The 27827-nt window shown below is 40.4% G+C and overlaps 1 protein-coding gene across 2 annotated transcripts; it reads left to right on the top strand.

Moving 5' to 3' along the window:
* On the top strand, positions 1-27827 carry C1H11orf65 (chromosome 1 C11orf65 homolog). Of its 2 annotated transcripts, XM_038415174.2 has the most exons (8): positions 1-81; positions 1262-1354; positions 2901-2954; positions 5167-5370; positions 14062-14195; positions 22453-22623; positions 22877-22932; positions 27565-27827. In XM_038415174.2, exons 1-8 carry the CDS (start codon positions 19-21, stop codon positions 27648-27650), a joined length of 861 nt encoding a protein of 286 aa, XP_038271102.2. In that variant the 5' UTR covers positions 1-18; the 3' UTR covers positions 27651-27827. The 2 variants fall into 2 exon arrangements, with proteins under 2 accessions (XP_038271102.2, XP_043360164.1); XM_043504229.1 differs by lacking the exon at positions 2901-2954.

The following is a 27827-nucleotide window of genomic DNA, read 5'->3' as shown; positions in this document are numbered from 1 at the left end:
AGGCATTTGTAAATTCCAATGGAAGAAGACAAATGGAACCATGCTGCAAGAGTCATTCAGAGGTGCTGGAAAAGATGTATTGTGAGTGTGAAGCACTATTTTATGTTTAATCATTTTTTTAATCATTAAACACTTAAGTAACAATTTTGATATTTTTCTCCTCTATAAACCAAAGTGGTGATGGAAAGTTTGCCAGGAGCAGGAACTCCAGTGGTGTGAATCCCCCTTCCAGTACAGCTGTCCCCACATATAGGGCTGATGCTGGCCATAAAACTTAATAGAGAGTTAACTATCCACAGAAGCCTGCATATACAGTATATTACAAATTATATGTAATTTTATATTGTCAAAAGCAGGTAGAATTCCATAGCTGCCACAAGAAAAAAAATCACATCACATTACCAAAGGGGGGTCGTGTATTAATATAGGTGGAATGTGTAGGCTTCCTTCAGAGATGTTTTGGTCTTTTTATTCTGTGTTCTGCACAGTCTACAGTAGCACATAGCATGTAGTGAGGCACTGATTACAATAGCTTTAGGAACAGAGGGACAGCCCTTATCAGGAGGGTGGGTGACTACTGTATTACTGGGGAAAGTTGCCATTTAAAGAGTTATAAGTTGTTAATGATGGGATGATGGTAAAGAGAAGCAAAGGAGGAAGTTGGACAGAAATGGGAAATATAAAAGGCACTTAGATACCATGGTGATAACCTAGTTCACAGAAAAAGAAATGGACAGACTTTTAAAAAGTTATTGTAAAGGTAGTCTCCTAAATCCAAAGCTGAGGAATAAAAGGTGGTCCCGTTGGGAGTCTTACCAAAGAGATCTTTTCAAAGGTAACTATGGTAAATTAGGAGATGCTCTCCTTTAAAATTTCCCTTAGTATATGGCAGCAATTCCATGCTTTTAATTTGTATCCATATGCATTTCTTTCTCTGAAAGCTCTCTCACTTTTAACTCACTCTGACTTAATACCAAAATAAACAATATAAACTTAGTTTTTCAAATATGCACTTTGTTACACACATTTGACTGAATTCAGCACTGCTGTAATGCTATTAACTTCACTCTTCAGGACTGGGATGAGTACACCAAGCACAAGTTTAACTCTGTGAGGCCATTTGATGGATTGTGCCCCACACTGTCCTAAATTCTGTGTGATTTGGCATGGGAAAACACTGAATAGTGTCATAACTATGTTCAAAATCTGGAAAAACTCCAGGAACAATAGTTTTTCTTGGTATATTTATACTTCTCTACAGAATGTCCGAGTTTTTCGATACTACAAAGAACTGATAGGCTTTAGAGGAGTTGGGGATCCTCATCTTCTGATGAAATGCATTGACCCTAGAGAGGTAAGGGCTGTATTTACTGATGTATTTTCATTGCTATATCTGTGTACACGTTACACACATACTGTACAATATAGTTCAAGGTGTTAGTGTTTTAATTTTAGTTTGTCTCACTGTCGTTTATTTGGGGCATGGTATTGGGAGACAAGGATCATTACAGCATTATAAATCAAATACAGTTTTTGACTGTTCCATCATTTGAATTCCAAGCTTTATTGATGTAGGATATTTTGTGGATTGAACACAACTGAAACTATGTGCCAGAAAAGAAATATATAGTAGTTACAAAAGAAAGTATCAAACATGTAAACATTACTTTTTGTAAACAACAAAAGTAAAAGCATATCCAAGCTAGAATTAGAGGGAAAGAGAAGGCTGAGCCTATAGAAGTCAGTTGTTTTCTAGGAATTGAGGACACCAACTCATTTCATATAGAGAGGCCATTTAATAGCTAACAGATGGTAAAAGGCATTTGGGGTCCAATCTGACTCATACTGTTTCAGGCCAAGCCCGATTATTTTCAGAGCATGTTGTAAAAATCATCTTTCTGCAAAAACCTTTGTGCAATAAATTGCCCCAAGGAATTAGTCACATATGAAATGCTGACTGTATAAAAACAGTGGCCCATCTAGACCCCAGTATCTATCTAATGCTTGAGTGGATGTGCAAAAAAACTTGCAGTAGGCAGTTATAGAAAAACCCAACCCTCAGGAAAGTTTCTTCCTCTCCCTCAATAGCTAGAGGCTGACTTGTGGTCAGATGTATGAGAGTTTTTTATTGCTTCCAGAACTCTTGCTTACTTTAAAAAAATATTTATTGTTGTCACTCTGAATATTTGCATTATCCATATAAATGCCTTATCCCTCCTTGGAAGAAATACTACAGCAAGAACAGGTTTCAGAGTAGCAGCCGTGTTAGTCTTTATTCGCAAAAAGAAAAGGAGTACTTGTGGCACCTTAGAGACTAACACATTTATTAGAGCATAAGCTTTCAGCAAGAACAAAAGTGAAAGAGAAAATCTCCTCCCTCACCCTAAAAAACAATTAAACAAAAAATAGTAATATAATGAAGAAGCAAGGAAGAGAGTCAATTATAAACATCACTCTGTGAACCCTACTTATTGTTTTTTGTCCTCAGATACTATGGTGATGGATACCTTAAGTACATATGGAGAAAATTTAATGAAAGCCATTGCTCTCCCACCTTCACTTGTTTGCTTTTTGCATGCCACAGTATGATGTCAACACCATACTGCAGAGAGCAGAATGAGGCCCATTATTCTGCCTTTTAAACTTTTTACATACTTCAATTTATAGATGAAAGTCTTTTTCATCTAGAAAACATGGCACTTCCATAAGAATAAAATATCAACCTATTTATATTGTGTGCATCCCTATTAATATGATATTGGACTTATGTCAGAGAAGAATCTAAACACATCTTTATGTATGACAAACTAAGTTATTTAACTGTCCATTACTGTATCTCTCTGTCTTGATTTTTCAGGACTATGGAAGCTTTGTGGATTAATGTCTTTTTCTTCTTGCAGGCAGAGTTACTAGATGCTGCAGCAGGTGTTTATATCCGATTCAGACTAGGTGGTGTAAGTAGTGTTTTAAAGAATATTAAAATATCAACATTCATTCTATATCTAGGTAATCACAACTTAATGGACTTATATTAATTGTATTCTAACAAACTAGCAAGGTTAGTATTTTTTAACCAGGGTTCCTGAAATTAGCCTCCTAAATCCATTCTTAAGCACCTGACTAAATGATCTGACTTTTCAGTTGGATTTGTGGGTGCTCTCAATGCTATGGAGGTGCAGGGGTGCAGTTCTGGCCTTATTGATGTCAAGGGGAGTTTTTCCAGTGGTTTCAATGGGACCAGGATTTCACCCCAGGACTTTATTTAAGTGACTTAATTGAAAATTTTGACCCAAGAGTGTGCTTAGCTTTTGGCCTTAAGTATTTGCCTTTTGGCATTATACAGCTGAACAGTCACTCTGGAATAGCACAAGCCCTGTGTAAGAGTCTTCTGCTTTCAAAATATCTAATACAGGATTGTAAATCTATTGTTACAGCACTTGAAATAGCTGGAAAGAAGCTGATTTATTGCTAACATTCTTCCCAGCTGTCTGGCTAACAATTTCTAGTAAATTGTATTTGGCAGATTTCTACCCTGTAATTATTTGGTTTCTGCTCCTGACCTACTCTTCCCTGGCTAATACCAATTTATGAATAATACAACATTAGTAAACCTCACCTTGATGACATATGATATTAATAAAACATCAGAGCAACAGTTTGCTCTCTGGTGGAAGGCACAGTGTAGAGATCAAGGTGCTAAGATGATTTATTACTTACAGGATTATCCAGTTCAGTGAAAGTAAACGTGGAGGTGGATGAAGTTTTTAGATTGGAATTATGGTGCCAACATATTCTTTTCTTTACTTACCAAACATTGGCACCATGACAAAATATAAATTTGAAAAATGGTTATTTTAATCAGAACTGTCCTAACATTTTAAGCTGTAGTATTTGCAATATATTTATAAGACAGTCCAACATGACCTTATGTTTCTAGGTTTCCATCTCTCGTGCTAGAGACACATACACGATTATCTTGCATCATAACATTTTCCATCTAAAAAGTAATATTAGCACAAGGAGAGAATGTATGCTTCAATTATCTATTACTCCTCTTTGAAAGTTCTTTAACTCCCTCACAGGTTGTCAGTCTATTCTCCATCCCCTCCATGTCAGTCTTCACAATGGCATTCAGGAGTTCTAGAAAGAAAAATCATGGGTTAGACAGAATTTTTCCCTTTCTCATTTATTTACTACTAAAGATTTGGACTATGGAAACAAGGCTACTAATCTATATACTTCAGTTGAGAACATACCAGATGGACCAGGACTTGTCAATGAAATTACAGCACCTCTGACTGAGAGAGTGGGTTGCTTGAAACCAAATCAACAAAAAAACCCTCTCAGTTCTTTAAAATATATTTAGCCATCCAAGCAGCAAAATTAGTTTCACTGCAGAAATTATTACAGATTATAATCTAATTTATTAATGTATTTTCTCATCTTTAGATCATCAGTAAGGTCCATTACGTAAAAGTATTAATTTGCATGTACCTAGCACCTTTTATCTGAGGCTACCAAATTGCTTTTCAGACTAACTAATCCTCAGAATAGGCATCTGAGAGAGAGGTAAATTATTATCTCTATTTTACAGACAGGAAAACTGATGAAAAGAAAGGTTATATGACTTACTCAATTCACACAAAGATTTTGCAGTGTATCTGGAAGTAAAACCCACAAATACAGATTCACAGTCCCTGTTATAGCTACTGTGCACGCTTAACTTTCAATTTAAAAATATTTTTCAGTTCCATTTCTCTTCCCAATAAACTTCCCCTATTCAGTTCAGAAAAATAAACATTATAAGAGAAACAATAAATACCCATAAATATTGTGTATGCTTGTCACAACACACCAAAGACCTTGCACTCGCTTAGAGTCAATGGCAAAACTCCCACTGATTTTACTGAGTTGAGGATTGGATCTTTAATTTCTCTCAGAATTGTAATCAGCCAATCAAATCTAATTTCAGCCTATCCTGTATGGTATTAAGCTATTTTGAAACGGGTAAAGGAACAATTTCATGGCTTTTGTAAACCCATTTATGTCAACAGGGTTAGACAAGGTATTAATCTGACCATTTTTTTAAAAAGTAGGAACATTTGTTTATAACAGACACTGTCACTAACTGGATCTCTCACTTTCAAGTGTGATATTTCTTTACAGACTAAATATCCTCCAAGTATATATTACAAAATATTCACTCATAGACCCATCGTGGATATGTGTGCTAATAGCCCTAAAGATTATACAAAGCCAGCATACAAACAGCTGCTGCCAGAGGCTATTCATGGAAAGATTTGGAAAGATGACCGCAATGGCTGGTACAAGCGTGTGGAGAATAATGGTTGGAGACTTCTTTCGATCAGAGTAAGCAAAGAATAGCATTTAAATTTTTTCTTTAAAATATTAACTTCTTTTTCTTACATAACCTACACATTATGGAGATTTAATTTCACTCACTATATGGATCACTTCATAATGTATGGCACAGACAGCTGCAGCGGCACAGGAGCTAGCAAACAGAGCTGTAAACAGGGGAGTTTGAGTGGGAGTTCTGTTGGAGGAGAAGGTAGTTGTACTTGGTTTTGTATTTTTAGTATTTGTGTGTGTGTGTGTGTGTGTGTGTGTAGGGGCTTTGTGCTGGAAGAGTAGCTAAGCCCTGCTTAGGGGGCGGGGTTTCTGACTAGAGGTCCTATAAAGGTAGCCAGCCAGTCAGGCAGTGGCACAGGAGCTAGCAAACAGAGCTGTAAATAGGGGAGTTTGAGTGGGAGTTCTGTTGGAAGAGAAGGTAGTTGTACTTGGTTTTGTATTTTTAGTATATTTGTGTGTGTGTGTGGGGGGGGCTTTCTGCTGGGAGAGCAGCTGAGCCCTGCTTAGGGGGTGGGGCTTCTGACTAGAGGTCCTATAAAGATAGCCAACCAGGCATGCAGTGGCACAGAAGCTAGCAAACAGAGCTGTAAACAGGGGAGTTTGACTTGTGGTGCTTGTTTGGGGTTTGCTTTTGCTGGGGGGGGGTGTGTGTGTGTGGTCTTTGGTGTGACTTGTGTTTCCCAGATTAACAGGACTTAGGTGGAAAGGCGATGACAGATACAGAGGCAGCTGTGGGAGTGACTCCTGTAGTGAAAGACACACTGAGGATGACAGGATGTGGAAGCTGTGGTATGTACATGATCCTGGAGGGGGGACCTGGTAAGAGTTTTTTCTGCATGAAATGCCGTCTGATAGAGCTGATGGAGGAAAAGATCCGAGGTTTGGAGATGCAGGTGGAAAGTCTCATTGAGTTTAGGAAGGGGTTTGAGCAGATGATGGAGCAAAGATATGAGGTATCTGAAGGGAAAAGCTCAGACTCACAGATGGAAGCAGGGCTGGGGAATTTTGAGGGGAGAATGGGTGAGGAAAGTGGTCAGTGGAAGCATGTGACTAAAAGAACCAGGCAGAGGAAAAGATGGGTTAGTGAAGGAGAAATAGAGTTTAGGAACAGGTTTGCAGAGTTGGAAAATGAAGAAGGGGCTCAGCAGGTACTTGTTGAAGGTGGAAGGGTAAGGAAGAAGAGAAGAGAGGCTAGTCCTATAGGAAAAGCAGAAGAGTCAAGGGAGACTACACCAAATATGAGCCCCAGGAGGATACAGGATGGTTGAAGAGGATTATAAGGGAAAATAGGAATGGAAAGAACTTGCAGCCAGAGGGAACAGGGGAGAGACTGGAGAATAGCACTGTCACCAGGAAAAGGCAGGTCTTTGTGATAGGGGACTCTTTATTGAGAAGAATAGACAGGCCTGTAACTAGAGCTGATGCAGAGAATAGAAGGGTGTGCTGTCTTCCGGGTGCTAAGATACGGGATGTAGACCTGAGGTTTGAAAAGGGAGCGGGAAAGAATCTCCTAATTATCCTTCATGTGGGAACAAATGATACGGCTAGATTCTCGCTGGAAAGTATTAAGTGAGACTATGCTAAGCTGGGGAAGACGCTTAAGGAAATTGAGGCTCAGATGATCTTTAGTGGGATCCTTCCTGTTCCTAGAGAAGGGCAACAAAGGTGTGACAAGATTATGACTGTCAACAGATGGCTTAGGCAGTGGTGCTATAAGGAGGGCTTTGGGATGTATGGCCACTGGGAGGCATTCACGGACAGAGGACAGTTCTCTTGGGATGGACTTCATCTGAGTAGGGAAGGAAATAGACTTCTAGGATGGAGGCTGGCACAACTGATAAAGAGAGCTTTAAACTAGGAATTAGGGGGAGATGATTGGGAGATGTCCAGGTAATCTCCACGCCAGATTTTAGCATTGAGAGGGAAGAAGATGAAGTAAGAAAGGATACAGCCGTGGGTAGGAGAATGTATATAAGGAGCGAGGGCGGTGTGGATACTAGTCTAATAGGTTATACTGGCTGTAGAATGACTGTGCCTAATAGGGTACAAAATGTGAGCGCGACCAAACAGCAAAAAATAAGATGTTTGTACACCAATGCGAGGAGCCTAGGTAACAAAATGGAGGAACTAGAGCTACTGGTGCAGGAAGTGAAACCAGATATTATAGGGATAACAGAAACATGGTGGAATAGTAGTCATGACTGGACTACAGGTATTGAAGGGTATGTGCTGTTTAGGAAAGACAGAAACAAAGGTACAGGTGGTGGAGTAGCATTGTATATCAATGATGAGGTAGAATGTAAAGAAATAAGAAGCGATGGAATGGATAAGACAGAGTCCGTCTGGGCAAAAATTACATTGGGGAAGAAAACTAGTAAAGCCTCTCCTACGATAGTGCTTGGGGTGTGCTATAGACCTCTGGGATCTAATTTGGATATGGATAGAGCCCTTTTTAATGTTTTTAATAAAGTAAATACTAATGGAAACTGCGTGATCATGGGAGCCTTTAACTTCCCAGATATAGACTGGAGGACCAGTGCTAGTAATAATAATAGGGCTCAGATTTTCCTAGATGCGATAGCTGATGGATTCCTTCACCAAGTAGTTGCTGAATCGACTAGAGGGGATGCCATTTTAGATTTAATTTTGGTGAGTAGCAAGGACCTCATAGAAGAAATGGTTGTAGGGGACAATCTTGGCTCAAGTGATCATGAGCTAATTCAGTTCAAACTAAATGGAAGGATTAACAAAAATAAATCTGCAACTAGAGTTTTTGATTTCAAAAGGGCTGACTTTCAAAAATGAAGGAAATTAGTTAGGGAAGTGGATTGGACTGAAGAACTTATGGATCTAAAGGTAGAGGAGGCCTGGGATTACTTTAAATCAAAGCTGCAGAAGCTATCAGAAGCCTGTATCCCAAGAAAGGGGAAAAAATTCATAGGAAGGACTTGTAGACCAAGCTGGATGAGCAAGCATCTTAGAGAGGTGATTAAGAAGAAGCAGAAAGCATACAGGGAGTGGAAGATGGGAGAGATCAGCAAGGAAAGCTACCTAATTGAGGTCAGAACATGTCGGGATAAAGTGAGACAGGCTAAAAGTCGAGTAGAGTTGGACCTTGCAAAGAGAATTAAAACCAATAGTAAAAGGTTCTATAGCCATATAAATAAGAAGAAAACTAAGAAAGAAGAAGTGGGGCCGCTTAACACTGAGGATGGAGTGGAGGTTAAAGATAATCTAGGTATGGCCCAATATCTAAACAAATACTTTGCCTCAGTCTTTAATAAGGCTAAAGAGGATTTTAGGGATAATGGTAGCATGACAAATGGGAATGAGGATACGGAGGTAGATATTACCATATCTGAGGTAGAAGCGAAACTCAAACATCTTAATGGGACTAAATCGGGGGGCCCAGATAATCTTCATCCAAGAATATTAAAGGAATTGGCACCTGAAATTGCAAGCCCATTAGCAAGAATTTTTAATGAATCTGTAAACTCAGGAGTTGTACCGAATGATTGGAGAATTGCTAATATAGTTCCTATTTTTAAGAAAGGAAAAAAAAGTGATCCGGGTAACTACAGGCCAGTTAGTTTGACATCTGTAGTATGCAAGGTCCTGGAAAAAATTTTGAAGGAGAAATTAGTTAAGGACATTGAAGTCAATGGTAAATGGGACAAAATACAACATGGTTTTACAAAAGGTAGATCGTGCCAAACCAACCTAATCTCCTTTTTTGAAAAAGTAACAGATTTTTTTTAGATAAAGGAAATGCAGTGGATCTAATTTACCTAGATTTCAGTAAGGCATTTGATACCGTGCCACATGGGGAATTATTAGTTAAATTGGAGAAGATGGGGATCAATATGAACATCAAAAGGTGAATAAGGAATTGGTTAAAGGGGAGACTGCAACGGGTCCTACTGAAAGGCGAACTGTCAGGTTGGAGGGAGGTTACCAGTGGAGTTCCTCAGGGATCGGTTTTGGGACCAATCTTATTTAATCTTTTTATTACTGACCTTGGCACAAAAAGTGGGAGTGTGCTAATAAAGTTTGCAGATGATACAAAGTTGAGAGGTATTGCCAATTCAGAGAAGGATTGGGATATTATACAGGAGGATCTGGATGACCTTGTAAACTGGAGTAATAGTAATAAGATGAAATTTAATAGTGAGAAGTGTAAGGTTATGCATTTAGGGATTAATAACAAGAATTTTAGTTATAAGCTGGGGATGCATCAATTAGAAGTAACAGAAGAGGAGAAGGACCTTGGAGTATTGGTTGATCATAGGATGACTATGAGCTGCCAATGTGATATGGCTGTGAAAAAAGCTAATGCAGTTTTGGGATGCATCAGGAGAGGTATTTCCAGTAGGGATAAGGAGGTTTTAGTACCATTATACAAGGCACTGGTGAGACCTCACCTAGAATACTGTGTGCAGTTGTGGTCTCCCATGTTTAAAAAGGATGCATTCAAACTGGAGCAGGTACAGAGAAGGGCTACTAGGATGATCCGAGGAATGGAAAACTTGTCTTATGAAAGGAGACTTAAGGAGCTTGGCTTGTTTAGCCTAACTAAAAGAAGGTTGAGGGGAGATATGATTGCTCTCTCTAAATATATCAGAGGGATAAATACAGGAGAGGGAGAGGAATTATTTCAGCTCAGCACCAATGTGGACACAAGAACAAATAGATATAAACTGGCCACCAGGAAGTTTAGACTTGAAATTAGACAAAGGTTTCTAACCATCAGAGGAGTGAAGTTTTGGAATAACCTTCCAAGGGAAGCAGTGGGGGCAAAAGATCTATCTGGTTTTAAGATTCTACTCGAAAAGTTTATGGAGGAGATGGTATCATGGGATAATGTGATTTTGGTAAGTAATTGATCTTTAAATATTCAGGGTAAATAGGCCTAATCCCCTGAGATGGGATATTAGATGGATGGGATCTGAGTTACTACAGAAAATTCTTTCCTGGGTATCTGGCTGGTGAATCTTGCCCATATGCTCAGGGTTTAGCTGATCGCCATATTTGGGGTCGGGAAGGAATTTTCCTCCAGGGCAGATTGGAGAGGCCCTGGAGGTTTTTCGCCTTCCTCTGTAGCATGGGGCATGGGTGACTTGAGGGAGGCTTCTCTGCTCCTTGAAGTCTTTAAACCATGATTTAAGGACTTCAGTAGCTCAGACATAGGTGAGGTTTTTTTGTAGGAGTGGGTGGGTGAGATTCTGTGGCCTGCGCTGTGCAGGAGGTCAGACTAGATGATCAGAATGGTCCCTTGTGACCTTAGTATCTATGAATCTTTATTTCCATTTGAAATAATGACCTATGGCAATAGTCACTCCCTGTGAGATACTATCATCATCTTTATTTATAACACGTTCCTCATCACCAGGTCACTGAACAACATAATAAATAGAATATGATTGAATTACTATAAGTACCATACTATAAGATCTTGTGCTGGGTATGAAATAAACCTGTTTATTAAAGTACAATATAATATTTAAATATTAAAATACAATTTCATACTTCTCCATATTACGGTATAATTTTGTTTGGATTAAAAATCTGTGAGAGGAGTCAATGTACTTTTCTCTAATACAATGTATAGCTTGAAATATAAAACATATTGAAATTATGTTATGTTAAAATTATGTCTTGTTAAATTCTTTTGGAAATAATTGGTAATATTTTTAAAGGTGAAAGATTTGTACAAACATAACACAGAGTAATTACAGAATTTAATTAGTTATTCAGGGAATTATTTGGACCCCAAGAATGACTATGAAAAGAAAACTCCATTTCAAGTATCAATCATCAGATGATTTAGGGCTGGATTACTTGGTATCTGAAGGTTTGTGGAGATAAAGGCAGGTCTAAGCTACCTTTCTGTCTTCCCTGTCCTGAGTCTGAGCTTGCAAGTTAGAGCAACCACAGGGCTGCACTAATGAATAGAATTCTTTTTTGGATATGATACACAGCATTACAACATTTAAATAATTTCTAATACACTGCATAATGACATGAATCATTCAATGTGACATCATCAGATGTCTTCTCTAATCCTATTATTCTAACGTACTCCACTTCTCTTTTAGCTCATCTTGTCCAGCCGCGTCTTCCAAGCAGGCATTTTGATAAGGTTGTTGAAGACAGTATACCAGTCTCCTCATTTCCATCTGTTCCTCCTTTTTTATTTACCAATCACTTTTCCCACTTCCTAGGTGCCTGAACCCATATAATATTAGACCAGTGGGTCTTAAGCATGGTGGATTGAGGGTATGCCATCCAATTTACTTCAACCCTTCACCCCCATCCCGTCCCTCTTCAGGGACCACTCTCGCAAGATTGCCCTTCAGGGGGAGGTTCAATCTCTTCTTCAGACAGGGGCCATAGAGGAAGAACTGTTGGGGATCAGGGAATAATGGGAATAAAAGACTTGTCCTCTGAGGCCCAAGTCAAAGGAGGCCTCAGGCTCATCTTAAATGTAAGAGAGTTGAACAAATTGCTGAAGAAAATAAAATTCCGCCTGGTTACCCCAGTGACAATTATCCTTTCCCTGGAATAAGGAGACTGATATGATGCCCTTGACTTGAGGGATGCTTACTTCCATAGCACAATATGTCCCAACCATAGAAAGTTTCTCAGGTTTGGGGTGAATGGTTGACACTATCAGTTCACAGTATGTCTGTTCCACCTGGCAGCTGCTCCTCAGGTATTCACAAAGTGCATGACAATGGTAGCAGGTCATCTTCAAAAATTAAGTGTCCATATGTTCTCATACCTGGATGATTGGTTGATCAGAGGTCAATCAGAATCTCAGGTCCTCTCCAGCATATCCCCTGCTCTATCCATATTCAGTGCTTTGGAGCTCTTAGGAAGCAGAGAAAAATCAATACTGATGCCTGTACAGACAATACAGGAGCAGTCCTCGACTCCACAAATCAGGTTTGAAATCATTCAGAACCTAGTACTTCAAATGAAAGCTTACCACGCACAACAGCATGCAAGTACCTCAGCCTGTTAGGTCACATGGCAGCATGTATCTATGTAGTGCAATACACCAGACTGCAACTCAGGATACTACAGACATAGCTAGCATCATTATTTGCCCCAAATTGTCACCACTTGGATAAGGTGGGTCAAGTGCCAGAGCTAGTTCTGTTGTCTCTGGATTGGTGAACAGACCATCTAAAAGTTTGTGTGGACATTCCCTTCCTTCCCACACTGCCAACACTCACTCTAGTCATGCACGCATCATCTCTAGGTTTGGGGGCTCATATTGGATCCCTGAAGACTCAAGGACTCTGGTCATCTCAGGACCTAGAAACTCACATAAATGTCAGGGAGTTAAAAGCAGTACATCTAGCCTGCTCAACCTTTCTCCCCTACATATGGGAGGAAAGTATGTATAATATGACAGACAATTCAGTGACTATATTTCATATAAACAATCAAGGAGGGGCATGGTCAACCCAGCTCTGCAAGGAGGCAGTTCACCTCTGGGTCTTCTGTATAACCAACTCGATTCACCTCAAAACTGTTTCCCTTCCAGGGAAGCAAAACACACTGGCAGATCAGCTGAGCAGATCTTTACCAAGCAACACGAGTGGAATTGACATGTGCAGTCACTCGAAGAAGAAACGGTTACCTATCTTTCTGTAACAGTTGTTCTTTGAGCTGTGTGGCACATGTCTATTCCATGAGCTATCCACCTTCCCCTCTATATCAGAGTACATCCAGTATGAAGGAATCGAGGGAGGTCAGGAGCAGCTCTGCCCTCTTACATCACCATGCAGTCGTGCACAGCAACAGGAGGGCATTTTAGCCACCCCAATGGGTACTGCTGAGAGGAAAAAATTTCCGACATTTGTGCACGAGGTGTGCACACACCTACAGTGGAAAGGACATATGCAACACTTCTTGAAGAACAACAGTTACGGAAATGTAGGTAACTCTTTCCTTCCATAATAATAAGACTTTGCATATACATAGCAACACCTTTCTTCCAAAGATCTCCAAGTACTTTATAAAAGTGGGCAAATGTTACTATCTCTATTTTACAAATGAGGAAACTGAGGGGCAAAGAAGTTAAGTGACTTGCATAGGTCACAGAGAGCCAGTGGCAGTGCAGGGAATAGGAATCAGACTTCTGACTCACGTTCTCTTATTTTAGGCATAAAACCATACTGCTTACTTCCACCCTCTTCCCTATTACATCTATACCTATGCCTATTCCTTTAAGCCTGTTTGGTGGTAGCCTCTGAGTAAAGAGTTCTGGAGCGTCTCAGAGAAACCTAATCTGTGTTTGGCCATTATTTGTGTGATTATTATATTACTTCTCAGTATGTTATCCATGAGATTTTTCTCTCCACTATATTAAACAGATTATCAGGAATTAAAGAATCAGCACTCTTTTTATGAAAAAATTTACCAAGGCAAGGCGCAATTTCCATTGAATTAATGTTTGGAAGAGAAAGTATACTCCTTGCATGTTTAACCTTGTGTCTCTCAAGGTACTGATAAGATAAGCAAAACAGGCAAGTGGGAAATCTTTAATTATTCTCAATGTAAAGGACCAATTATGGGGTTTATAAATGAGAAGACATGGCCAGGGGTGCAGTGGGGAAGAAAATCAGTAATGGTGTTTTTGTGAAACTAGTCCAAACAATATATCACATTTGCCAGTAGTTTTGGAGGAACATAGATCCTGTAACTGCTGAGGACAACACAAAGGAAAAGGAATTCCATTACTCTAAGCTGAAGAGGAAACAAGACATTGACCGGAGAAGAAAAAGGAGAAAAATTGAATGGATGACAAAAATGTGAGTTGATGCAATTTTCAGACTTAGGTTTCTGGGCATGATTAGAGTGGTATTCTGGTCATGGGTCTTTTCAGAAATCATTAGTTTTCATGGCTAAATTATCTTAAAACACCATGTAACTGTATTATAAGTAATGAAGTTGTATATCACTACCAAGTCCTGTTGAACTTCCAAATGGAGCTAATTCCATTTGGGGCAGCAGGATATTGCCTCTTCTATATCTGAGACTGGATAGCTCCTGCAGGAGCTATTATTTTATTGGCTAGATCCCTCTGCAGCTATGCAGTGGCGGCTGTGGAGGCAATGCAGAAGGAGGTGAAGTGACCTTGGGCTGTACTATCTCCCACGTGGATTTCTGCATAAATATCTGGGAGCATAGAGAAAGACAACATCACAGAGGGTGATAGTTCTTCCCAGTTCTATTCAGAGAAGAGGAACTCCACATATAGGCAGCTTCCTCTTCTGCTTGTACATCACTGCCCCCATCATCTCTAGAATACAGCACCTCCTGCCCCCAGGAATTTTCATCTTATTTCCCAGAGAAGATCACCCATATCTGGAATATTTCACCGGGAACAAGCTGAGAACAAGGTCAGAAACATAACATCTTCATTCTAAGACACCAACCTATACACACAAACAATAGTCATTTAATCACTGAGTGCAAGCAGGGTCACCATCTGTGACAAGGACAACTGCTGTTGCTATATGGTAGGTTTGTATGGAATACCACAGAGCATTCCTAACCGAGATTGCCAATACTTCATTTAATAAGAGAAATCTACCATGCAGCCTAAGAAGGGCAATAGTCAACCAGAACCAAAAAAACATTGCTCGACACTCAAGACCTTGCAGCTATGGCCAGTGTCTAGCCTCCTTTTCTAAGCAAACTAATTACGAAACGAGCAAAAAACAGTCTCCAGTGGGTCCTATCAATTGCCAGAATCCTGGATCCATCTCAGTCAGGCTTCAGACCAGGCCACAATACAGACACATCACTTGTTGCTCTGCTAATGACATTCTTTGGGCCATAGATAAGGGAAGATCATCCATGCTCATCCTATTAGACCTCTCTGACATTTTTACTGCTGATTACTAAACTCTCTAGTCCAGCCTCTAAGAACTTGCAGCGTTGGAAGGTCACACCCTGAAATAACTCAGGTTCTTCCTTTTAGACCAAACCAATAGCTACTTATGGGCAATTGTTTATCCACCTCCAACGTCCTGACCAGTGGAATCCCACAAAATCTCCCCTATATTATTTAATATCTATATTAAACCATGTTAAATAGGTAGGAAGGCAGATTAAAGCAATCCTCTCTAATGCTAACACAATGGAAGAAAAGTTTTGGCTCCCAAGGCAAAATAGATATCAACGTTTTTATAACCCCTGCTTGAGTAGGCCAAATTTTATAGTCTGTTTTCTGAAGAGAGAAAACAAATTATTCCTTGGCATTAACCGTTGTTTCAGGATCAGGTTGGCATGTGTAAAAAGTACACAATTGCAATCCCAAGTGGCTCTGTCACCAAACAGGCACACCACTGGATATCATTTAACTGGACATTCATTTTATTTTAAAGATTACTACAAAATTAATTTATTAGAAAAAATCTAGCATCCAGAGGTATGAGTTTTAAATGGTAACATATTCAGAGATTCTAAGGGTCAGAGAAATCTCTATGATCAGCTCCACTAGCCTGACTTCCTCCATAACATAGGCCATAGACTTTATATAAGCCCTTATTTGTTTTTTCGAGATAACAGTATTGTGCTGCACATCCCCAGTTCCAAACACATTGGCTTAACATGGATTCATCAGAATTAAGCTCACATACGTCTATATTGTAATGCAGTACCCGCCTCATCACATCTAAGGCCTTGTCTACACTATGAAATTAGGTCAAATTTATAGAAATTGGTTTTGTACAAAGCAGTTTTATACAGTTGATTGTGTGTCCCCCTCACACAAATGCTCTAAGCGCATGTAGTTGGCGGAGTGTGTCCACAGTACTGAGGCAACCATCGACTTCCAGAGCTTTGCACTGTGAGTATCCCATAGTTCCCGCAGTCTCCACCACCCATTTGAATTCTGGGTAGAAATCCCAATGCCTGATGGGGCTAAAACATTGTCGTGGGTGGTTCTGAGTACATATCGTCAGGCCCCCTTCCCTCCCTCCGTGAAAGCAATGGCAGACAATCGTTTCGCGCCTTTTTTCCTGGGTTACCCATGCAGTCGCCATACCACAGCAAGCACGGAGCCCGCTCAGATAACCATCATTGTATGTCTCCTGGATGCTGGCAGACGCAGTACCGCATTGCTACAAAGCAGCAGTTTATTGCCTTTTGGCAGCAGACAGTGCAGTATGACTGATAGCCATCGTTGACGTAGTCCAGGGTGCTCTTTTAACTGACTTCGATGAGGTCAGGGGCACCTGGGCAAACATGGGAGTGACTCAGCCAGGTCATTTCCCTTTTAAGTTTCGTCTCATGGTGATTCAGTCCTACTGGCAGTGCACTGTCTTTTAATCAGCACCCAGGAGATGATGATGGCCAGCAGTCATACTGCACTGTCTTCTGCCGAGCACCCAGGAGATGACAATGGCTAGCAGTTGTACTGCACAGTCTGCTGCCAGCAAGATGTATAAAGATAGATGAAGTGGATCAAAACAAGAAATAGACCAGATTTGTTCATTTTCTCCACCCTCCCTCCGTGAAATCAATGGCCTGCTAAACCCAGTTTTGAGTTCTATCCTTGAGGCTTTGAGTTCTATTCTTGAGGGGGCCATTCTGTTTCTCGCAAAGCCACCCCCTTTGTTGATTTTAATTCCCTGTAAGCCATGTTGTTAGTCACCCCTCCCTCCGTCAGAGCAACGGCAAACAATCGTTTTGCACTCTTTTCCCTGGATTGCCCAAGCAGGAGCAGACACCATAGCACAGCAAGGATGGAGCCCAGTCAGCTCACCGCAGCAGTTATGACCATTGTAAACACCTCACTTATTATCATGCAGTGTATGCAGAACCAGCACCTGAAAAACCAGGCGAGGAGGCGATGGCAGCACGGTGATGAGGACATGAACACACTCTTCTCTAAAATCGCGTTCCCCCGCAATTTGGAGATCATGGTGTTAATGGGGTGGGCTTATGCCATAGAATGCTGATTCTGGGCCCAGGAAACAAGCACAGAGTGGTGGCAATGCATATTGTTGCAGGTCTGGGATGATTCCCAGTGGCTCCGAAACTTTCGCATGCGTAAGGGCACTTTTATGGAACTTCGTGACTTGCTTTCCCCTACCCTGAAGCACAAGAATACCAAGATGAGAGCAGCCCTCACAGTTCACAAGCGAGTGGCAGTAGCCCAGTGGAAGCTTGCAACACCAGACAGCTACCAGTCAGTTGGAATCAATTTGGAGTGGGCAAATCTACTGTGGGGGTTGCTGTGATGCAAGTAGCCAACGCAATCATTGAGCTGATGCTATCAAAGGTAGTGACTCTGGGAAATGTGCAGGTCATACTAGATGGCTTTGCTGCAATGGGATTCCCTAACTGTGAGACTATAGATGGAATGCATATCCCTATCTTGGGACCGGACCACCAGGGCAGCCAGTACATAAACTGCAAGGGGTACTTTTCAATGGTGCTGCAAGCACTGGTGGATCACAAGGGACGTTTCACCAACATCAACATGAGATGGCCGGGAAAGGTTCATGATGCTCGCATCTTCAGGAACCCTGGTCTGTTTAAATGGCTGCAGGAAGGGATTTGCTTCCCAGACCAGAAAATAACAGTTAGGGATGTTGAAATGCCTATAGTTATCCTTGGGGACCCAGCCTGTGCCTTAATGCCCTGGCTCATGAAGACGTACACAGGCACCCTGGACAGTAGTAAGGAGCTGTTCAACTAGAGGCTGAGCAAGTGCAGAATGGTGGTAGAGTGTGCATTTGGATGTTTAAAGGGTCACTGGCGCAGTTTACTGACTCGCTCAGACCTCAGCGAAACCAGTATTCCCATTGTGGAGCACACAGCAAGCAGCAATAACAATCTCTGTGAGAGTGAGGGGGAGACGTTTCTGGCGGGATGGAAGGTTGATGCAAATTGCCTGGCTGCTGAATACGTGCAGCCAGACACCAGGGCAGTTAGAAGAGCACAGCAGGAAGCAGTGCGTATCAGAAGCTTTGAAAACCAGTTTCATGACTGGCCAGGGTACTGTGTGACACTTCTGTTTGTTTCTCCTTGATGAAAACCCGCCCCCTTGGTTGCCTCTAAATTCACTGTAAGCCACCCGCCCTCCCCCCTTCGATCACAGCTTGCTTGCAAAGGAAATAAAGTCATTATAATTTTAAAAGCATGTATTCTTTATTAATTGATTATAAAAATAGGGAGATAACTCACAAGGTAGCCCAGGTGGGGTGTAGGAGGAGGTTAGGAGGGAAGGAAAAGGCCACTTTAAAACTTGTTGAATGACAGCCTTCTGTTGCTTGGGCTGTCCACTGGGGTGGAGTGGTTGGGTGCCCGCCCTGCATTCTTGAGCATCTGGGTGAGAAGGCTATGGAACTTGGGGAGGGCAGTTAAGCAGGGGCTGCAGCAGCAGTCTGTGATCTTGCTGCCATTCATGAACCTCCACCAGATGCCAGAGCATGTCCGTTTGATCCCACAGTAGCCCCATCGTTGCCTCATGCCTCCTCAGATCTTCCTGCCGCCACCTCTCCTCATGTTCATCGGCCACTGTCCTGTACTTTTCTATTGTGTCCCTCCACACAGCTCTGTCAGTGCCAGATGACTGCATGAGATCAGAGAACAATTCATTGCGTGTGCGTTTTTTTCGCCGCCTTATCTTAGATAGCCTCTGGAACGGAGGAGGGAGGCTTGAAACATTTGCAGCTGCTGGAGGAAAAAAAGGGAGTGAAGTATTTAAAAAGATACATTTTACAGAACAATGGCTATACTCTTTCACAGTGAACAACACTATTCACATTACATAGCACGTGCTTTTGGTACAAGGTCGCATTTTGCATCTTATATTGAGTGCCTGTGGCTTTGGTGTTAGAGATCAGACACGCAGGGCCGGGCAACAGAATTCAACGTGCCGGCAGCCATGGTAAGCCATAGTCTTTCGGCTTCTGCAACCTTCATAACAACAGCCCTCTCCTTTCCCATACCAAGCAAAGCCCGTTGAGTTGGCCATTTAATGCTGCAGTTTTCCTGTTAACGTGTAGCAGCAGAAACCAAACTAACCCCCTCCCTCCATCCAATTCTCTGGGATGATCGCTTTTCCCCTCCCTCCCACCTCCTGGCAGATATAAGAGAAGATCCCTGCTAGTCAAATGCGAACAGTTCAGTGCCAATGCCCTCCCCTTTCTCCCCCCCCCCCGCGACTAACTGCGGGGAGGATTTCTTTACAGCCACAGGCGAACATCCCAGTAGGAACGGGCACCTCTGAATGTCCCCTTAATTAAATTCCCCTATTTCAACCAAGTTACCATGAACGATATCACTCTCCTGAGGATAACACAGACAGATAAAGAATGGATGTTGCTTGAATGCCAGCAAACACCAGGACCATATGCTGCCAGGCTTTGTCATGCAATGATACCAGATTACTTGCTACTAGCATGGCGTGGTAAAGTGTCCTACCATGGAGGACGGAATAAGGCTGCTCTCCCCAGAAACCTTCTGCAAAGGCTTTTAGAGTACCTCCAGGAGAGCTTCATGGAGATGTCCCTGGAGGATTTCCGCTCCATCCCCAGACACGTTAACAGACTTTTCCAGTAGCAGTACTGGCCACGAATGCATCCCAAGTCCTCAGGGCTACTTAATCATTAAAAAATGCTTGCTTTTATAACATGTATTATATTTAAAAAGGTACACTCACCAGAGGTCCCTTCTCTAGCTTTGTTGGGTTGGGAGGGTATTTCAGTCAGGGTGATAAAAAGATCCTGGCTGTCGGGGAGAACAGTGTGCTGTATGCTCTCCTCAAGCTCACCCTCCCCTTCCTCATCTTCCCCATCTGCAAAATCCTCAGCCATGGCAAAGAGTACCCCATCATCAGAGTCCATGGACAGGGGTGGGGTACTGGTGGCAGCCCCCCCTAGAATTGCATGCAGCTCAGCGTAGAAGCGGTATGTCTGGGGCTATGTCCCAGAGCGTCCATTTGATTCTTTGGTTTTCTGGTACGCTTGTCTGAGCTCCTTAAGTTTCACGCGGCAATGTGTTGCGTCCCTGATGTAGCCTCTATCCCTCATGGCCTTGGAGATTTTTTTAAACGTTTTGGCATTTCGTCTTTTGGAACATAGTTCTGATAGCATGTATTCCTCTCCCCATACAGCGATCAGATCCAGTACCTCCCGTTCGGTCCATGCTTGAGCTCTTTTTCGATTCTGGGACTGCATGGTCACCTGTGCTGATGAGCTCACCTGGCCAAACAGGAAATGAGGTTCAAAAGTTCCCAGGGCTTTTCATGTACACCTGGCCAGTGCATCCGAGTTCAGATTGCTGTCCAGAGCGGTCACAATGGTGCACTGTGGGATAGCTCCTGGAGGCCAATACCTTTGAATTGCGTCCACACTAATCCTAATTCGAAATGGTGATGTCGATTTCAGCGCTAATCCCCTCGTTGGGGAGGAGTACAGAAATCGGTTTTAAGAGCCCTTTATGTCGAAAAAATGGCTTTGTTGTGTGGATGGGTGCAGGGTTAATTCGGATTTAACGCTGCTAAATCTGACATAACCTCATAGTGTAGACCAGGCCTAACATAATGCTACCCTCACTTTGAGGAGGAGAACACAACTCCACTTTCACCAGTTTCAGCAGCACAACACAACAAGCTGCTGTAACGGGAATGTTAAAGTTCCTCTTACCCCAGCCAAAGAAACAAGATAAGAAATTGATCCTAAATTACAGTCTATGAAGCAGTAGATTATTTCTGGGTGTCACAGCGTCACCGTAATGTGCTTTTAAAAAATAATGGGCTAAATCCTTCATTCCTTACTCAGGCAAAACATCTTTTGGAGAGACAAGGCAGGGGAAATGATCTGTTTTATTGGACCAACTTCTGTTGGTCAGAGAGACATGCTTTCGAGCTTACACAGAGCAATTCTTCAGGTCTATTGAAGTCAATGGGAATTTGCCAGAAAGAGGAATAAGCCCACAGAGATAGAAGAAAGAAATACAGCTCTATTTTGAAAATTGTTGAAGTTCAGCTTTTGTCCCGTTCTGACCTGATATATAATTCAAACAGCATTCTTATATGTAAAAGGCAAGGGGACACACAATTGTTTTTGTAGTATAATTTTTAAAGTTACTTCCATTTATGTAGTATCATAACATTACTCACCACAAAGAGCTTGCAAATCATTTCAAAGTGTGATGCCCAAAGAATTGCAATAAGCCTAAAATAGTTGGATTGTTTGTGGTGTTTAACGTTTTCTTTAACAACAAAAATCAGTTTTTCCTTGTGACTTCTTTCTCCCTACCTTACTGGGAGATGGGGCAGGCATGAAGAACGATGATTCTTTTCAGAGGAAGAGGCAAGTCGGCCCATGTGGTTCTTGCAAGTATCCTCCTTCCTAAACAAAGGGGAATAATTTCCCAAAGACAAGAACTCAGAATATGAAGCATAAATGGGATACTTAGGTTTTCATCTACTCATATATTCTAGGCTACTACTAGATTATCCTTCTCATAGGCATAGTCCTGACATCATTAATATACGGGGTCAAGACAGTTGCTTTAAAATTGTAGGGAACTATTTATAAAAGTAGCTTCTCCTAGGAGTGAGGTAATTTTTTGACCCTCTCATGTGCCTGAAATGAAGATCTCTGTTTCAGTTGTATATCCAGTGTACAAATTGTTGTGTATGGTGTGGTGTACTGTTTAAAAAACCCAGAACTCACTCTATATGGTGGTTGAGAAGGTGATGCCTACATAATTGTTATATCTTTTTGTAAAATGCTTTGAGGATCATTTGGGATAAAATCTCTAATATAGTTGATATTAAAATGATAAAAGAAAAAATAGTAGAATCTATATTTAAATTGTGTACACACATACTTGATTCTCTTCCCCTCCTTACTATGTCACCATTAAATCACAGTTAATAATGACTAAGGTACATAATATTTCAGTTCACAGAACACCCAACTAACCCCTTAGTTGGTTCTGCTAGAATAAGACAATATGTTGGGATATAGTGCCCCTTACCGTCAGAAAATATAACTGTTCCAAGCAACCTGCAATAACAAATTCTTGTTTCACTATTAGGTATCATGCAGGAAGCTTGCGGGTCAAAACAGAGGACCCTACCACTGCAATCTTAATTCAGAGAAGTGCAGAAGGCATCGTCGATGCTATTGAGAAAGAAGGAATAGACAATGTAATGGAATGGGAAGTGGATGAACTGTTGCAATGGACAAATGCACTTAACTTTGAAGAGTAAGTACGTGGGTTGTTGGTTTTTTTTGTTTTCTTTCCCCTCTGAAGGACTTTATGATAGAGCCTTGATGATCCCCAGCTTCTCCTATTTTAAATCTTCTCCCTCCATTATTTTGTATTGTGGCCTTGAACTTCTTGGGAATGTTTTAGCTTCCAAAAAGTTAACTTCCCCAAAATAATAAAATTGTGTTTAATTTTCAGGATTTTGTTAATTGTACCTTAAACTGAATGTGTCTTTACTTAATGTGCTTAGATATATTAGCCAGTGGAAAGAAATTGCAACAAGCAACTCATCAGCTAACTACCAGGGTAAGTGGTGCCAACTATAGCTGTGGTAAATTGCTTCAAATACAATTTTGCTCTCAAAAATTACTTTAAAAATTGCAGCTATGTTCCATGTTTATTGTGTCAATTATTTTTTTCCATATCCACTATCTTTAGCTTCCAGGCAAAAATATTCTAATTCCCAATCATGCAAACTCACCAAGAAATCAGTATATTTATCAGTATCATCAAGATCTGGTGATCTTTGTTATGAATATCAAAAGTGTAAGTCATTTTTAACCTAATACTTGAAAAGGAAAATGGAATGTAGAATTCCAGAAAATATTTGCCTCTTTAAAGTCAAATCCTTTTTATTAAACTCACCTGTAACCAATTATGATTTGCTTCTACAATCTGATTTGTTAATATTTCTCCAAACATCAGTATTGCTCATCTTTGAGAAAACAAACAAGTTGTGATCTCTCTAATCTTTTTTAAATTGAATTTCTGCATCATCTTTATTAGTAATGCATGCATCTTTTTACAATCAGGTTTTATATGCAGTAATTTATTTTTGCTTTTTTAAATGTTTTTTCTCTGCTATTAGCAGACCAATAAACCTAAAATTAGACCTACCAGATTTGTTGGTTCACAGGCATGTTATTTATTTGTATTATAGTAGTGCCTAGGATTTCCCAATTGTGGATCAGAACCCAACTGTGCTAGGCACTGTACAAACACAGAACAAAAAAGACAGGCTCTGGCCCAAATACCTTACTATCCAAGTAAGGACTGGTTTTAAATATGCAAGAGCTATGCTTTCCAAGTTTTCCAGTGATGAAGATTCTTGTATACTCCATCTATCCATTTGAAAGACTCAAGGGAATACTTTACTATTTTAAACTAAAAACACACAAAACAGAATCTCTTGGGATGATGTACTAAGATTTATTTTCGTGGCTTATTGCTGATATGTGACTCCATCACTAATGTATGTAATGCACTTGCACCCAGTATATTTTAGGACTAAATAAACCATATTCTTGGCTGTAGTTGTTAGGTGGGAGTTGACAACCAAACAAAGGCGTGTCTGTGTTCTGTATGGGCTTAGGTATCACAGTGTGTGTGGTACTTGGGCTATATCCACTTCCACTTCCAGTACAAGGGATTTTACAAGTATCACAAAAGTTGATCAGCAGCTTATCTGGAATAAAGGAATGAACTTCGCAAAAAAGTGCATCTCTCAGATTATTCCATAGTAATATTCACCCTAACATATGAAAAAAAATTGCAGAGCACCTTATAAAAGTAAAGCATTTTCCACAAAGCCAGTGGATGTTAAAACATTTTCATGACACACTAACTGGGTTATGTTCAGAACTGGCATACCCAATTCCAAAATAATCAGTTATTTTTAAACAGGGGTGTGTCACATGTGGCAGCCAACCTTAAAAAATAAATGATTTATTTCTTATGCTAAACACATTGTAACAGCATCAGTTGGTAGGTTAGAAGTGCATGAGAAAGTCTGAAATCCCTGAGAGTCTTCAGTCAGTTGGATCTCTTGATTATTCATAGATAAGGCCAGAAGGGACCATTGTGATCATCTACTCTGTAGATGCTCCTGTAGAGCACAAGCCACAGATCTCTCCCAAAATAATGCTTAGAATATATCTTTTACAACATCCAATCTTGATTTAAAAATTGTCAGTGATGGAGAATGCACCATGACCATTGGTAAATTGTTCCAACTATTAATTACTTTCACCATTAAAAATTACACCTTATTTCCAGTCTGAATTTGTCTTCATCTTCCAACCACTGGATCATGTTATATCTTTCTCTGCTAGCTTGAAAAGCCCATTATTAAATATTTGTTCCCCATGGAGGTACTTACAGACAGTAACTCTTTAATCCAGTCACTCTTTAAACTTCTCTTTGTTTAGTTAAATAGATTGAATTCCTTGAGTCTATCACTATAAAGCATGTTTTCTTTAATCATTCTTGTGGCTCATGATCCTTTAATCATTCTTGTGGCTCTTCTCTGAACCTTCTCTAATTTATCAACATCCTTCTTGAATTCTGGGCACCAGAACTGGACACAGTATTCAGCAGCAGTCACACCAGTGCCAAATACAGAGGTAAAATAACTGCTCTACTCGAGATTCCTGTTTTATGAATCCCAGAATCACACTTTTGGCCACAGCGTCACACTGGAAGCTCATGTTCAGCTGATTATCCACCATGACCTCCAAATCTTTTTCACAGTCACTGCTTCCCAGAATAAATCCCCTATCCTGTAAATATGGCCTGCATTCTTTGTGCCTAGACATATACATTTACATTCAGCCATATTAAAATGCACATCGTTTACTTGCTCCCAGTTTACCAAGAGCTCCAGATTGCTCTGAATCAGTGATTTGTCCTTTTTGTTATTTACCCCTAATTTTTGTGACATCTATAAACTTTGTCAGTGATGATTTTATGTTAAATAGTGAAGGGCCAAAAACCAATCCCTGCAGGACTCCCCTGGAAACAGACTTGCTCAGTGACAACTCCCTGTTTACGGTTACATTTTGAGATCTATCAGTTAGCCAGTTTTTAATCCATTTAATGTGTGCCATGTTAATTTTATGTAGTTCATTTTTTTTAATCAAAATGTCACGTGGTACCAAAGCAAAGCTTACATGGATAGGGGGAGGAGACCCCTTCAGGGAGACTAGCCCCTGGTTCTGCTCCTTCCATCCACAAGCCCCAAGACTCCCCGCCCTCCTCTGCAGCCAGAGCCCTGAGACCCTATACCCCCCTCCCGTGGCCAGAGCCCCGAGTTCCCCTTTCCCCCCCACATGGCCAGAGTATCCCCAAGTCACCCCCCCCATGGCAGAGGAGCCCTGGGTCAAGTGGAGCCCTGAACCCCACCCCCAACCTGCTTGGAGGAGCCCTGGGCTGGCTAGAGCCCAGGCCAGCCACAACTGCGCCTGCTCTCCCCAGGCCCCAAGCTGCCTGTCCTTATTTCTTGTCCTTATTTCTGCTGCCCATGGAATTCTCCTGGTGTCCCATGGCTTCCCTTATCAATTTTCTACAATTCCTAACTTCTGATTTATATTTATTACTATCAACTTTCCTTTCTTCCATTTGTTATATGTTATTTTCTTTAGCTGTCTTCACTTCCCCTCTAAACTTGGTTGTTTTTTAACCAGCACAGCCTTCTTTCTCAGTTGCGGGATTATGGCTTTTGGAGCATCTCGTAAGGTGTTCTTAAATAATTCCCAAGAATCTTAACATTTTTCTATTTAAATTCTTCCTCTCAGCTGATTTGACTCATAATTGTTTTCAGCTTTGTGAAATTGGCCCTATTAAAGCACCAAATATATATATTACTGGTCTGGATTTCATTCAGCTTGCACAAGATAAATGTGATCAAGTCATAATCACTTGTACCTAAGATACCATTAACATTTAGTTTGCTAATCAGTTCCTCTTTAGCTGTTAGGAAAAAGTCTAATATAGAATCCTCCAGTACTGGCCGCAACACTTTTTGAGGTAGGAAATTGTCATCTATAATGTTTAGAAATTACAAGGACAATTTAATACTGGAAGCATTATCTAGTCATTAGTAAAAAGAGACATTGGATAGTGCAATGGGATGTATACAAAATTAGATTTTTCTATCCATTCTGGTAGGGGTCAGGATTGTGGGTTCTTTTAAATGTAATTTGCTAAAAATGATGCCTAATATTAAAATGATTGTAGGACGCCAATAAAAAGCCTTGAGTATTTTTAATTAACAGTAATGCTGCCATCACAGAAAACAATGTAAAAATATCTGTTATGCTATCACTGCTCCAGTGACAGACAACATAGTTGCTGAAGCAGTAGGGAATCCAAACCTAAATAAATATAAGCCAGCTATAAGCTGATGTGTTCCCCAACAGGGGTTTGCATTGATTTAACAAAATTGATTTAAAAACAATTTTAGTTTAATCTGTGAAACTATTATGTGTAGACAAAGCCTTAGTTAAATCAGGCAAGAACCACTCTTCTGTTTATTGGCCATCTTGACAAAGCAGCTCTCACAATGATGCTCTATTTAGACATTATGCAGTGGTCTGGGCTGTATTAATATGCAACATCTCATAGAAGGGTGGTGGGACAAGTCAAAAGAAGGCCAAGATACAAATAAAGGGCCAAATTCTGCTCTCATTTGCACTGTGTAAATCCAGAATAACTCTGACTTCTATAGATTTACTAATGAGTTACTCCACTGGGAAAGCAGAATTTGGCCCACAGTTTATTCTTATGGAGGAGAAAAGGGGAATAACTTTCATTGTTGGAAAATTAGACTGTATTTGCATTTGATTTTTTAACAATGGTACAGAATAAAAGAAAAAATAAAGCACTGCTAGCAAGATATGTTTCCTGAAGTTGTTTTTGTTCAATCTAATTTCTTCCATCTCGCTAACACAAACAGAACTTTTTAAGCAGGTTTGTTCAAGTGTGCTGAGTTTCTGAGTTTAATCTTTGTTGTTTTAAAACAGCATTATATAGATTTTTTTCAACAAAAAGTTACTATGTGTGAATATTGTAAAGAGAAAAGAACTGATAGTTTAAATAATATCTATATTAACTCACAGATTTTTGACCTATATTTCAATTTTTATTTTTAATTTTTTTTAGGTTTCCAGTTTATTGTATCACAACATGATTCAGGTGAATTCTCAGAGCTACCCCATGGAAACATCCAGGAAAGACCAATCCATTAACTTTAATCCTAATCCATTAATTTTAAATGAAACAGACTTCAAGTCAGGGACATCTATAACACCGTTAAACTCTCCTTGTAATCTCACAATGGATAACAATTCTGAATAATTTTGCTCCTATTCATTAGGATACTATTTTGCTCTACTTCAATTTGATATTAAATGGAGCTATAGTTT

The sequence above is a fragment of the Dermochelys coriacea genome, chromosome 1 (genome assembly GCF_009764565.3).
Source record: "Dermochelys coriacea isolate rDerCor1 chromosome 1, rDerCor1.pri.v4, whole genome shotgun sequence".
Classification (NCBI taxonomy): Eukaryota; Metazoa; Chordata; order Testudines; family Dermochelyidae; genus Dermochelys; species Dermochelys coriacea.
The sequence above is the reverse complement of the archived record's forward strand: the minus strand, read 5'-3'. Positions and strand labels throughout refer to the sequence as shown.

Bases quoted from the DNA above. Each gene is read 5' to 3' on its own strand.
- C1H11orf65 (XM_038415174.2), top strand. From the start codon at position 19: ATGGAAGAAGACAAATGGAACCATGCTGCAAGAGTCATTCAGAGGTGC. The intron at 82-1,261 runs GTGAGTGTGAAG...ACTTCTCTACAG, and splicing joins GGTGCTGGAAAAGATGTATT to AATGTCCGAGTTTTTCGATA. The intron at 5,371-14,061 runs GTAAGCAAAGAA...ATTTGCCAGTAG, and splicing joins GGAGACTTCTTTCGATCAGA to TTTTGGAGGAACATAGATCC.